This window comes from Stigmatopora argus, chromosome 17 (genome assembly GCF_051989625.1).
Source record: "Stigmatopora argus isolate UIUO_Sarg chromosome 17, RoL_Sarg_1.0, whole genome shotgun sequence".
Taxonomy (NCBI): Eukaryota; Metazoa; Chordata; class Actinopteri; order Syngnathiformes; family Syngnathidae; genus Stigmatopora; species Stigmatopora argus.
Genome location: NC_135403.1, coordinates 14,870,519 through 14,881,998, shown reverse-complemented (window position 1 = coordinate 14,881,998; position 11,480 = coordinate 14,870,519). Strand labels below are relative to the sequence as shown.

The following is an 11,480-nucleotide window of genomic DNA, read 5'->3' as shown; positions in this document are numbered from 1 at the left end:
GGCCCTAGTGAATTTTGCTCTGGGAATGTTGTCATGTATTTAGCCTATTTTTTTCTCACCAAATCTATGGCGACCTCACGTCGCTTGACTCTTTGGCTGCCGTAGACGCCGACTGACGTTCAATTCACTCAAAGTGGTTCAAGCGATGGTTCAAGTGTTGCTTGTGGCGCTTCCTGCAGGTCAAAGTTGGACCTGGGGCCCATGGGTGCCATCTCAGAAAACAGGCTTGTTGGCATCGACCGTATGGGAACGCTTGGCTCCAATCCGCAACGTGGGAACCCATTTTCTAACGGTGTCCGCGGATGGAAGGGAGACACGGAGGCAGATGCGACAAACACCCCCGTAGACTGGATGTCTTTGACTATGCTTTATTGATGAGGACTGCGTGACAGCGGAAACCCTTCAAGAGAGAAAGGCTCCATCGATTGGGATTGGAGACGTGGTTTGGGGGCGGTCCAGGGCCGCGGAAAGGGGTCGTCGGCGAAGGGGCCGTCGTCCAAGCGCCAAAGGGGGCGGCGGCGGCGGAGCGGAAAGGGGTCGCCACCCCGGCGTATTTCAGTCGGAGGCCTCCAGATTGTCCAGCTTGTCCTCCACGACAAAGTCGACCTTTCCCCAAATCTGGAAGAACGGAAGATAATTCACCGTACCCGTCGGCACTCGCAAATAAAGAGGCGGCGCAACGCGCTCCGTTTGTACGGGCGCGAATGTTTCGTCGCGTTTCGTTTGGCATCACTCTCGGGGTCACGGTCAGGGGTCCCCCCGCGTGCCTCTCTCCGTTGCCTCGCCCCGAGACTCGGCCGGCTCGGAGATGTGAGATATGAGACGGGGGACCGTCTGGCGGCGTTACCTCGCACAGATTTGCGCAGGACATGACGGCCACCAGGGTGCGCTTTCCCGTCGTTTCCGGGACGAAGGACTCCTTCCAGTTGAAGGAAGCTTGCGGTTGGAGGATACTGAAACCCAAGCGCACATGTGAGAAGGCGCCAACCCCAATGAAGCGCCAAGCCCAGTGGAACCCCAAGCCCAATGGCCACATACTTGTAGAAGCGTTGCCTGTTGGACATGACCCGAGGGCCCTCCAGAGCCACGGTGACGTTATACAGTGGAAATTTGAAGGTGTTGGTGAAGGAGACGTTGACAAACATGTCCTGTCCCACGGCTTGAACCCCGCTCACCTGCGGGGACAGACACGGGTCAGGGCGAGGGAGCGACAAGCCGAAGCGGGCCGGCGCTACCTTGAGCTGGAGGTCGGGGGCCCGTAGGTAGACCACCTTGACGGCCTTGAGGCCGGCGCTTTCGCCGCTGCCCGCCAGCGTGAAAGCCAGGAAGCGCTGGAAACCCATGTGCTTCAAGTATTCCTCGGCCTCGGTCTTCACCACCACGCGCTCCTCTGAAAGCCGCTCGACATTAGCCAACGGCGCCGGTCGCGGGGCGGGGCCTCGGCGCCGGCCGCTCACTCTTATCGGGCGCCACGGTGACTTCCAGCGGCTCGGCCTTGAAGCGATTGGACACCACTCCCGTGTAGAAGACCACGGCGCAGGTCAGCAAGGCCTTCACCGTCTGGGCCACTTCGCCGGCGTTGTGCAGCTCCACCGTCAGTTCTACGTCCGTTCCCATCTCCACCTGAGGGAGGCGGCAGAAAGGCCAAGTGCGAAGGTGGCGTCTCGCATTTTGTACGCCGAGAGATGCCGCGGGCCGAGCCCCGCCCGCCCGCTCCCCTCCGCGTTAATTACGGCCACGGAGCAACGCAACGGCACGGCGCGGACACCTGGTCGACGGAGAGCGTGACCGTGATGGCGGCGGCCGCGGCGGCCGGCTGATCTCGAGCCAAACCGAAGCTCTCGGCGGTCTCCATGGCCTTGTCCTCGTCCGGGCTTCCTACGCGTACGGCGGGAGGCGTTTGAATGGACGGAGCCGCGCCGGCGGGCCCGGCCGGCTCGGGGCGGGCTGACCTTCCGGGTACTTGTAGGTGTGGGTGATGTCGTCGGCGTCGTTCGCCAGGACTTGCTTGGTGAAGAGTCCCGTTCCGACAAGCCTCTTGTCCACGTGGGTGTCGATCTCGTTGCCGTATTTGTCCCGCGTCTCGTAGATGACGTCGCTGTTCACCTGCTGCGGCGCCGGCGGCGGAGCGTTAGCCGCGGGAGGCTGCGCGCGGTGGCGGGACTCGGGGGTTTAGCGGCGTGAGGCGGCGCGGCGGCGGAGAATGACCTCGGCAAAAATGAACGGCCCGTCGTAGGCGTGCCCCACCAGACCCTCCTTGATGGCGATGACCGAGGCGGGCCCGCAGCGGTACAGTCCTGCGTTCGGGAGAATCGGGCTCAACTCTTTGCAATTTGGCCGTCGGTCGGTCGGGTCCGAGTGGCTTGGGGTTAGCTAACCCTACGCCCTAAGCCGGCCCGACGGAGTGCCGTTCGGAGCTCGTCACGGATCAAGTCCCGCGTCAAGGGTAGAGCCCAGAAGCGGAGACTTCCTTTACCGTCGCTGGTCTCCTGGGGAGTGGCGTCCACCACCTGCCAGCCGCTGAGTCGGGGGGGCAGGTCGGGCCTCCTCATGAAGACCTCGTTCCAGCAGTGGTAGTTCCTGCCAGAGAGATGGGCGCGCTAGTCCGGCGGCCGAGGAACCTCGACGGAGAGCGCGAACGATCCGGAGACCTCGACGGCGAGCGGCTCACCAGATGGAGTCGTGCGTGTTGCGCACGTCCGCCGAGCCGTCGGCCTTGAAGATGAGCTCGATTTTCAGGTTGCCGTTGTTGTCGTGAGCCGAGTTAAAGTTGGAGATGATTCTGGCCGGGATGCCCAGGCAGCGCAGGACTGGCGGCGGAGGCGCAAGCCGTCATCCCCGAACCCCGGCGGCGCCGGCCCCGGCCCCGCCCCCGGACCCGCCCCCGGACACGGGCGTCGGACTCTTACAGGTGTTGAAGACCCCGGCGAACACCCAGCACTGGCCGTAGCGCACGGGGCTGCCCGTGTTGGCGTACTGCAGCAGGATGTTGACGCTGCCGGTCCACAGGGTGGGCGCCGTGCCCCCGGAAAAATTCTCGCTCCAGTTGCCCACCAGCACGCCGTTTTCGTCCTGAGAGTTGATCTGGCAAAAACAAAACAAATCAAAAGAAAAAACAAAGAGGTCACGCGTGATACGCAGGGAGAAAGAAAGCGGGACGCCCGAGGACGGGGCTCACCACGGCGGAGCCCTTGCGGACAATGTGGATGGCGTTGCCGCGGGTGCTGATGGGCATGCGGCAGGCGTCCAGGATGTAGATGCAGGCGTCCAAGATGCCGCGCTCAAACTGCAAAGAGGCGGCGGGCGTCACGGCGGCGGTCGCGGGTCGGGGAGGCCGGGCCGGTGGCGGATGCGGGCCGGGCAGGCCGGGGAGGCCGGGCCGCCGGCCTGACGCACCTGGCCGTAGATCCAGTCGCGACCGAGCAGGGTCTCCCTGGAGCCCATGAAGATGACGCCGTTGTCATTAAGGACGTACTCCTGCCGTCCCTCCTCGTCGGGATGGTACACCACGTCCTCTGCCGAGAGAAGTCGAGAGGACCGTGACCGGGTGCCCGGCCGGGGCCTCCGAAGGACCACCCGGCGTCCCGCCGGCCCACCGCACCCACCGCTGCTCCAGCAGTTGAAGAGCAAGTAACAGTCCGTGTTGGGGTCGCGCTTGGTGCGCTGCAGGCCCCATTTGGAGATGATGGTGATGTACATGCGGAACCTCCCCACGATGCTGTCGGCCTTGGGCGTGATTCCCAACACCAGCCAGGCGCCCTGGGAGTCCAGGATGCGGCCCGCCCAGCGACCCCGATCCCTCGTGCCGAAGGTGGCCTGCTCCAGGGTGCGCCGTTGTATGGAGGGGTTGGAACCTGAGGAGGAGGCCCCGGTTAGTAGAGAGGCGCTCCGCCCACGCCGCCGAGCGCTCCACCCACGGCACCGAGGACTCCGCCCACGGACTCACCGATCAGGAACTCCAGCCGGAACCTGTCCCTGGGTGTGACGGGGCGGGAGAAGGTGACGTGCAGGAGGAACTCTTGCCCGCGCCGGACCACTAGGTTGTCGCCGACGTAGTCTTGGGTCCGGTGCTTGGGCATGTTGATCTGCCTGCACATGTCCACCGTCTCCACGCTCAGCTGCCCCCCGCGCCCTCGCGGCTCCACCTCTCCGTCTTCCTCCTCCTCCTCCGCGTCGTCTCCGAAGGGTTCGAATTCGGGGAAATCCTCGGTGTCGGACGCCCCCAGGTTGACGGTGGACGGCTGCCGTCCGGCGGGCTCGGAGTTAACGTGGTCCGGAGGATGGCGGCGGCGGCCGATGCGGCGGGGGTTGGGTTAGTTACCCCTAAGCGTCACCACTCACCGGCTCGTTGTAACGTCCCGTGGTGTTCATGGCGCCGAAGGGAGCTTTGGAGGCGACGGGAAACTGAAGAAAAAAACCAAATGTTCTGGGCAGCCGGCCGCGAGCGATTTGATTTGGGCTGCCGCTCCTTACCTGTGCGGTGGAGTCTACGTCGCCACAATGTCGCCAACTGCCCGCCCGCTCCTCTTGAAATAGACGGCCGACTTCCCCTCGGAGGCGGCGGGGGGCGCTTCCTCCCGTCCCGGACGCAGGTCGCCCTGACCACACCACTTCCCCTTTGTTTGCCCCGCTCCCTCCCGCTTTCGGTCAAACCGTGAATGAATTTGCAAATGCTCCTGAGCTGGCATGGACGTTGCCCCCACACGTCCATTCGGAGATGGCCGCTCGCCGTCATCCATCGTTCCACGAGTGGCGCGGCTCGACTCCGTGGCGGAGCGGCTCGGCTCGGCGGCCGAGCGGCGGTCCCCTCCCGGATGTTCCCGGTGATCTCGACACAGGGTCAGGGTCAGGCGGGGCGGCGTGTCTTCGACCGGTCAATGACGATATGGGGTCAGTGCAATCGGGAGGGGTGTTGAGGGAAGAGAGGCTTGGACGCGAGTGGAAAGCCAAAAAGGGGAAGGTCAGGAAGCAAAAAGAGAAGCGAAAAAGCGTTTGGGCAAAATAACAGGTCGCTCAACAACCGTTCCTTTATTCCAAAGCCATGGTTAGGGCTTAGGGTCACGTACCTCACAGAAGCAGAAGAAGAAGAAGAAGAAGAAGAAGAAGAAGAAGAAGAAGAAGTAGAAGAAGAAGAAGAAGAAGAAGAAGAAGAAGAAGAAGAAGAAGAAGAAGAAGAAGAAGATGATGATGATGATGATGATGATGATGATGATGATGATGATGATGATGATGATGATGATGATGATGATGATGATGATGATGATGGTGGTGGTGGTGGTGGTGGTGATGATGATGATGATGAAGATGATGATGATGGTGGTGGTGATGATGAAGATGATGATGATGATGGTGGTGATGATGCTGATAATGATGATGCTGATGGGGATGATGATGATGATGATGACGACGACGACGACGATATTGATGATGATGATGACCAAATAAAATTAGCTGTCATTTGTAGACCCGTTCTTCAGAGGCGTGGACGCCTTGTCGCCAAAGTTGGACGACGTGTGGCCTTGCTTGGTGGTCTTCACTAGTTCATAGTTTTGCTCTCTCCTTTAGCTCCACCGGAGGGCGCCAGAGAACCCTTTCGAGGCCCACAAACCACACACACACACACACACACGCACAAAGGCCTTGGAAGCCTTCATCTATTACGACATCCTAAACCCATGAACACGGACGGTATATCGATATATAGATTTGTATTTACAACAGGGTTTACTCAAGAATTCACTTCATTTCAAGCACCTGACGTTTTTTCTTCTTTTTATTTAATTCTAAGCATTTTTAGTGGCTAAGGAGACGTGAATATTTTTGATGTTGGAGGAAAAAATCAACACATCGCGTGGCAATATCCATTACAAAAAAAGAACAGACCATTTAGGACTGAAAATAATAGTACAGCCACTGAGGGGTCAAAAAATGAGACAAAAAGTAGCTGTCACTTTTTACAAAAAAATGGAATATAGTATGTCAAAAAGCTGAGGATGCTCTCGATGACGACGAGGATGAGTAAGAGGAGGAGTCTCTCTCTCTCTCTCTCTCTCTCTCTCTCTCTCTTTCTCTCTCTCTCTCTCTCTCTCTCTCAGTCTCTCTTTCTCTCAGTCTCTCTTTCTCTCTCTCTCAGTCTCTCTCGCTTCATCTCCCCCTTTCTCTCGCTGTCCTCTTTTCCCACCAGCTAGCCACAGAGGAGGAGGAGTTTGTACTTGTGACTTTGCGGACTCCGGTGCGCGTGCGAGCGTGCGCGTCCACCCAGGATGGCGGGAAGCCTCGTGCTCGTCGTGGCGCTTCATTTGGGTGAGTCGAGTCACATTTTTTGGCCTCAACAAATCCATCCAACGATCTTTGTGGCCTCTTACCAGCCAGCCACTCTCGGGGGCTTCCACCGAAAGTCCAAGAAAAAAAAATAACATAGACATTTCCAGCGATTAAAAAAAATATTTGATGTCACCCTTTTCCTTTTCTTCCATTTCATTAAAGCCGCGCGAGTGGTTAGCGACAGGTTGCATGTGTGCGTGTGTGTCCAAAAACGAGACCTGTTCTTGTTCTGCTCCTCTTGTGGCATTTGACGCGCGAGAAGGCCGAGCGAGCGAGCGGATGGCTGGCTGGCTGGAGCTCGTTTCGTCTCCTTCTTTTCCTTCTCCTTTTCACATCCCAATTGGCTGGCTTCTGACATCGATGCTGGACACAAAAAGAAGCAAGCGAACGGGGCCAAATTAATCGATCATGAAAAGAAATGGGGTGACGTCATGGGGCATGAGAGCGTGCACGCGCCTGCCTTCCCGCAGAACGGCAGGCGGGCCCGGCGGGCTCCGTCTAATATCTGGACTCCGCCACTATGAGGGCCAGGATGATTGCTTGCATGTGCTTGTTATTGTGCTTGTTATTAGGGGCAGCGAACGAGCTCGCTCACGGTTGCACAAGGGCGCGCGCGCGCGTGCGTGCGTGCGTGAGCGTGTGTGGAGTTGCGCACGTGCATGCGAAAAAGAGAGCAGGCTCTTTCGCTTGCTTGCTCGTGACCGCGCGCGCACCCCTTCTTCGTCTTGCCATCTACTACGACGCACGATTAACACGACTATGACGAGGAACATTCACGTGCTCCGATGATGATGATGATGGAATGATGGAATTCCACCTCTCGATTTCCTTTCAGCACGGGGGGGGGGGGGGGGGGACAAATGGAATTGCCTTTGGAAAATCTTGGAAAACCAAAATGACGAACCGGGCGGTTCCGTTGTTGTTCAAAAAACAATTGCTTCCGTTTGACAGCTTTTTGTGACGGATGCGATTTCGTTCGAAGGAAACGAAATGAGTCGCGTGCGCGCGTTAAAACAAAAAAAAGATGTCCTTGTTCGTGGGCCGCTCGTTTTTTTTTTTTTTGCTTGGGTGCTTTGTGGGTGTGTCGCGGGATGCCTTCCTTCTGCACTGCAGGCATGTGGCCGTGTGCGTGCGTGCGTGCGAGCGTGCGTCAGTGCGAGTCAGAAGGAAGCCCCCACGTGCACACAAAGAAAAAGGGGAGGAAAGTTTCTTCCTCCACGAGCAAAGCATCGTCAATAAATCCAAAGAAATCCCATTTCTGAGGCGGAAAAAGACGGAAAATGGATAGAGATGAGAAGAAAAAAAAGCCAAAAGATTTGGAAAGAAAATCAAAAGAATGTAAACGTAGCTGGTTCCGAATATCAATATGCTGTAGTTTGAGGTGGCGTCACGCCGTCCCGTGCTCTTTGTAAAAATAAAAGACGTTTTGTAAGGGCTGCTCACAACTGTTGAGACAATCATGCGTGCGTGTCAGGTCAAACGGGGGCCGGCCGGCCGGCATTCTCAAGATGAGCCCGCCTGCCTGCCTGCAAAGGCCTCGTCTCACGGCCTGCCGGCCTTCCAATGACCCCCGAGCGATCCGCGGGGCGAGAAACGGGCTTCTCTGGCGCTCATTGTCTTCCTGGAAATTTCCCCTGCTGGCCCCAAACAACAACAAGGAGAAGACAGACTTGTCCATCAAAATAATCTCTTTTTCCTCTCTGCTGTTTTCTGTGGGTTTTTTGTTGGTCAGGGTGGCTTCTGCCGTCTGCCCTGGTGAGCCCCGCCCACTGCGACGCCGTCTTCAAAGGCTTTTCCGACTGCCTGCTTCAGTTGGGGGACAACGTGGCCAACTATCCCACGGATTTGGACGACCGGCAGAACCTGCGCAAGATTTGCACGTACGTCCCCTCGGCCTCTCTTCACGCCGTCCGTCCGTCCGTCCGTCTGGCCGAAGCTTTTCAAACGGGCGGCAAGTGAGCGTCGAGAGCCGCGTTTCGGCGTTTTTGCGGCGGCAAACGTGCCGGCGTTTTTTTTTCCTTTGGCGCGCACGGTAGTAGGATTTTGACAGCACGAACACGACAAGCGTTTGCATTCGATGGACTCGAACAAAGCCACTTCTCCACCGACTCGTGAACGTAAACCCCCCGGGAGGCCCAAGTGCGACCCTGGGACGTGAAGGCCGCACAATTTCCGGGCGGGACTTTGAGAGCTCCCTTTAGTTTGGGGGCGAGATAAGGACAAGCGCAACAACGTGTGAGCCGCGTGGCGGGCGCATCTCCGTGCGAAAGGCTTTGTTGGTTGTGGGCGTAACCCGCTTGTCACATAGACGCGCTCCAGATGGCGCACGTCCATTTCTCCCCGGGTTAACGTGCGCGACCGAGCAGGGCACGGCAGGCGAGCGCTAATTGTTGGGGCGAACACGCTGGGGTCAGGGGTCGTAGCGTCTGAATTGCGCACGCCTCATTGATCCGGTAGTGGCTAGCGGGCGGAGCCACGAGGGAGGCGAAGCGAATGACTTGATCTTGTTTGTTTTGTTTGCGCCATTTCAGTGTCTCTACTCCTGTTGTACTCACACCATCATTTTGCCCCCCAATCCCCCTTCCCATCGGCTTTTTTCCCCCGCAGCTACTGGGACGACTTCCACTCATGCGCGAGCACGGCGTTGTCCGACTGCCAGGAAGGCGCCAACGAGCTTTGGGAGAAACTCAAGAAGGAATCTCGCAGTCTGGATTTTCGCGGAAGCCTGTTTGAACTGTGCGGCGCGGGAAACGCCGCCGCCGCCCCCCGTGGATGGGGCGCGGCCCCGGGCCCGAGGGGAGCGCCGGTGGCGCTCCTGCCGGGCCTGCTCACCTGCTTGCTGGCCCTTTAAGAGAGCCCCCCGCCTCCAAAACACAAGCCCGTGAAAGCGCGGGATCGTCTAGCCCTCCACTTTGCCTTCGGGGCGCACCAGGAAAACCTGGGATGCGGGAAGCAAAAAAAGGTGTCCCGGCCGGCGCCGTCCCCGCCAAGCGTGGTAGCGGACGGCTCCGTCTCAAAGTGGCCGGCCAATCTCAACACGGTCGAGGGGGGTTCTGGTGAACCGCCGGGAAGCCGGCGTCGTCGTCCGCTCGGCCCTTTTAGGACGCGGCCGGAAAGTTGTCCCTGACGCGCCGACTCTCGAAAAGGCCCAAGGGGGCTGCGGGTGAAAAGGGCCGCTTCGGGAGGGTGCCGGCCGAGAGTGGCGGCGCGGACCGACGCTCGCGTCGCCGCCCCCGGCCGAGCGTTCGGAGTGCTCGTGCAGCGTTTTGGGCCCTTTTGACGTGAAACCGGCTTGGCGTTTTGCGGGCCTTTTGTCGGCCGTGACGAACCGGGACCGTGGTTTTCTTTTGAGCAAGTCAATGTTTTAATCGTAGGATATCTTGGGGCCGCGATTGGCCGGCCACCCACCCGGTCGGTGCTCATCGTTAGCCGGGAAAAGCCTCGGCACCCCGACACCACCCTGGTGAGGGAGGGAGGATAAGCGGTTCGTAAAAGGAATGGGAGGTAAACGAGGATATTTGGGGGGTTTCTCAGTCTCTCGCGTTGCGACCTTTTGTTTTGGTGTCGGAACGTGAGCCTTTTGGAATTTTTCTCGTCAAACATCACAAGTGTTTTACTCATGTTTTCCCCCGTGTTTGGGATCGTTGGTGCCGTAACCCTATCACGCCAACCTCGGACCTTCCGGCATGCATGTTAGCTAGCTTTTGGCGCCCACCGTGCCCGCTTCCAAGGTAGCTAATGTGGAGCGTTACGAAGAAAGGGAGTCCGTTCATTTTGTGCCGGTTTCCTGAAATGTTGTGAATTGTTTGGGGTTTTATTTTGATTTTTTTTCCCTAGGTGAGGAGTAGAATGTTTAACATTGTTGTGTTTGTGGTGGCCAAAGGGAGCAAAAAAGCAATAGCAGCACCACGCGCGTTGCGCGTTGTGGCGCTACGACGCCAAGGCCAGCGTAGCTCCGAGCAAGCAATCAATACGAACATTCGTCCACAAACTAAGACTGTTGACTTCCAATAAATAGCGAGTAATAAGATCGACTCATCGTCTTGATAATTGTGTCATCTCTCCGTGCCTGCAGGGTTCCTTTCCGTCTGTCTGTTTGCTTGCAACTTTAAAACTACAAATCTTTTGTCATAGGAACCTTATTCCACTTTTAACGAAACTGAAATGATTTAGTGCTGAATAAAAAATAAAAACGTTTGAAGGAAAGCCATGCGCTCTCTCTCTCTCTTTTTTTTCTTCTTCCATGTGGGACACACGCGCCCGCATTCATGATTAATGAGTTTGTGCACACGCACGCTCAGTCTATATTGATGGATGAAGAAGGCCGGTTGGGGGTAAGAGAAAGAAGGGGGGACTCAGCTGCAGACCGAACATCAAATGACACTAGTCTACAATTAGCCCATCGCAAAATAATCACAACGCCAAAACAATCGCAAAAAGGTGATTCTTTCGGTCCCCTCCCGCTTCTAACGTGCGTCCGTCCGTCCAAGAAAAGCAAAAGCAAAAAGACGTACGTACTACTTGTAACGTTGATGCAGAGTGGGATGCGAAGACTCCACATGCCGGCTTTTGCTCCGCTCTATTGAGACCGCACTCCATTGTGTGTGTACGCGTGTGTGTGCGCACACACATCGATGAAATATACACGCACGGAGGTAGGCAGGCAGGCGGGCGGGCGCAGACTAATTCCTGGAAGCGAGCTAGAGTCGTGAATAATTCAAGGAGCAATTAAGGCCTGCAGGAAGAAAGGCGTTTATGAAATATTTATGACGGAAATCCCGAGAGATGGGACTCGGCAGCGCGCGCTGCTAGAGCAATGACCAATTGAAGAAGAAGAAGAAGAAGAAGAAGAAGAAGACTCCCCCTTTTCAAACGCCCCAAATAAATCCAAATGCAAGAACAAAAAAAAAACGAAACATAAAAGAAGAAACCAACGGTGTGTTTAGAATTTTTTTCCTCCTGTTTTCAGTTGTTGTGGAGAACAAGGCCGAGAAGGGAAGCCAAGCACACCAAACATGCCATTTTCAGGAGAACATTTTTGTTTGACGACGGCAATGGACCGTCATCGTAACCCTCGCGTCCGATCTCACGGCTGGCCAGCGTGAAGCCTTAAAAAAATAATTTTAAAAAAGAAACAAAAAAAGGGGGGAGACCGG

General features: G+C 57.1%; 2 protein-coding genes across 2 annotated transcripts; one reads left to right on the top strand and one right to left on the bottom strand.

The window, feature by feature from the left end:
• Positions 1 to 352: 352 nt before the first annotated feature.
• Positions 353 to 5,094, bottom strand: LOC144091770 (coagulation factor XIII A chain-like). The gene is made up of 17 exons (XM_077624389.1): positions 4,474 to 5,094; positions 4,342 to 4,404; positions 3,947 to 4,241; positions 3,606 to 3,854; positions 3,397 to 3,515; positions 3,179 to 3,286; positions 2,910 to 3,084; positions 2,672 to 2,810; positions 2,477 to 2,580; positions 2,209 to 2,297; positions 1,953 to 2,106; positions 1,769 to 1,878; positions 1,458 to 1,623; positions 1,236 to 1,390; positions 1,039 to 1,175; positions 848 to 953; positions 353 to 618 (listed from the first exon to the last, which is right to left on the bottom strand). Exons 2-17 carry the CDS (start codon positions 4,369 to 4,371, stop codon positions 556 to 558), a joined length of 2,199 nt encoding a protein of 732 aa, XP_077480515.1. The 5' UTR covers positions 4,372 to 4,404; positions 4,474 to 5,094; the 3' UTR covers positions 353 to 555.
• Positions 5,095 to 6,141: 1,047 nt separating this feature from the next.
• nrn1a (neuritin 1a) lies at positions 6,142 to 10,530 on the top strand. The gene is made up of 3 exons (XM_077624852.1): positions 6,142 to 6,303; positions 8,057 to 8,204; positions 8,932 to 10,530. The coding sequence occupies exons 1-3, from the start codon at positions 6,264 to 6,266 to the stop codon at positions 9,173 to 9,175; spliced, it is 432 nt and encodes a 143-aa protein (XP_077480978.1). The 5' UTR covers positions 6,142 to 6,263; the 3' UTR covers positions 9,176 to 10,530.
• The last annotated feature ends 950 nt before the right edge of the window (positions 10,531 to 11,480 follow it).

What these genes read in the sequence shown, in the direction of transcription:
- LOC144091770 (XM_077624389.1), bottom strand. Translation starts at nt 4,371, where the DNA reads ATGAACACCACGGGACGTTACAACGAGCCG. An exon ending in TCCGCAAGGGCTCCGCCGTG is followed by an intron (nt 3,085 to 3,178) that starts GTGAGCCCCGTC and finishes TGTTTTTGCCAG; the next exon opens with ATCAACTCTCAGGACGAAAA. An exon ending in CACCTACAAGTACCCGGAAG is followed by an intron (nt 1,879 to 1,952) that starts GTCAGCCCGCCC and finishes CCGTACGCGTAG; the next exon opens with GAAGCCCGGACGAGGACAAG.
- nrn1a (XM_077624852.1), top strand. Translation starts at nt 6,264, where the DNA reads ATGGCGGGAAGCCTCGTGCTCGTCGTGGCGCTTCATTTGG. An exon ending in CGTCGTGGCGCTTCATTTGG is followed by an intron (nt 6,304 to 8,056) that starts GTGAGTCGAGTC and finishes TTTGTTGGTCAG; the next exon opens with GGTGGCTTCTGCCGTCTGCC. An exon ending in AACCTGCGCAAGATTTGCAC is followed by an intron (nt 8,205 to 8,931) that starts GTACGTCCCCTC and finishes TTTCCCCCGCAG; the next exon opens with CTACTGGGACGACTTCCACT.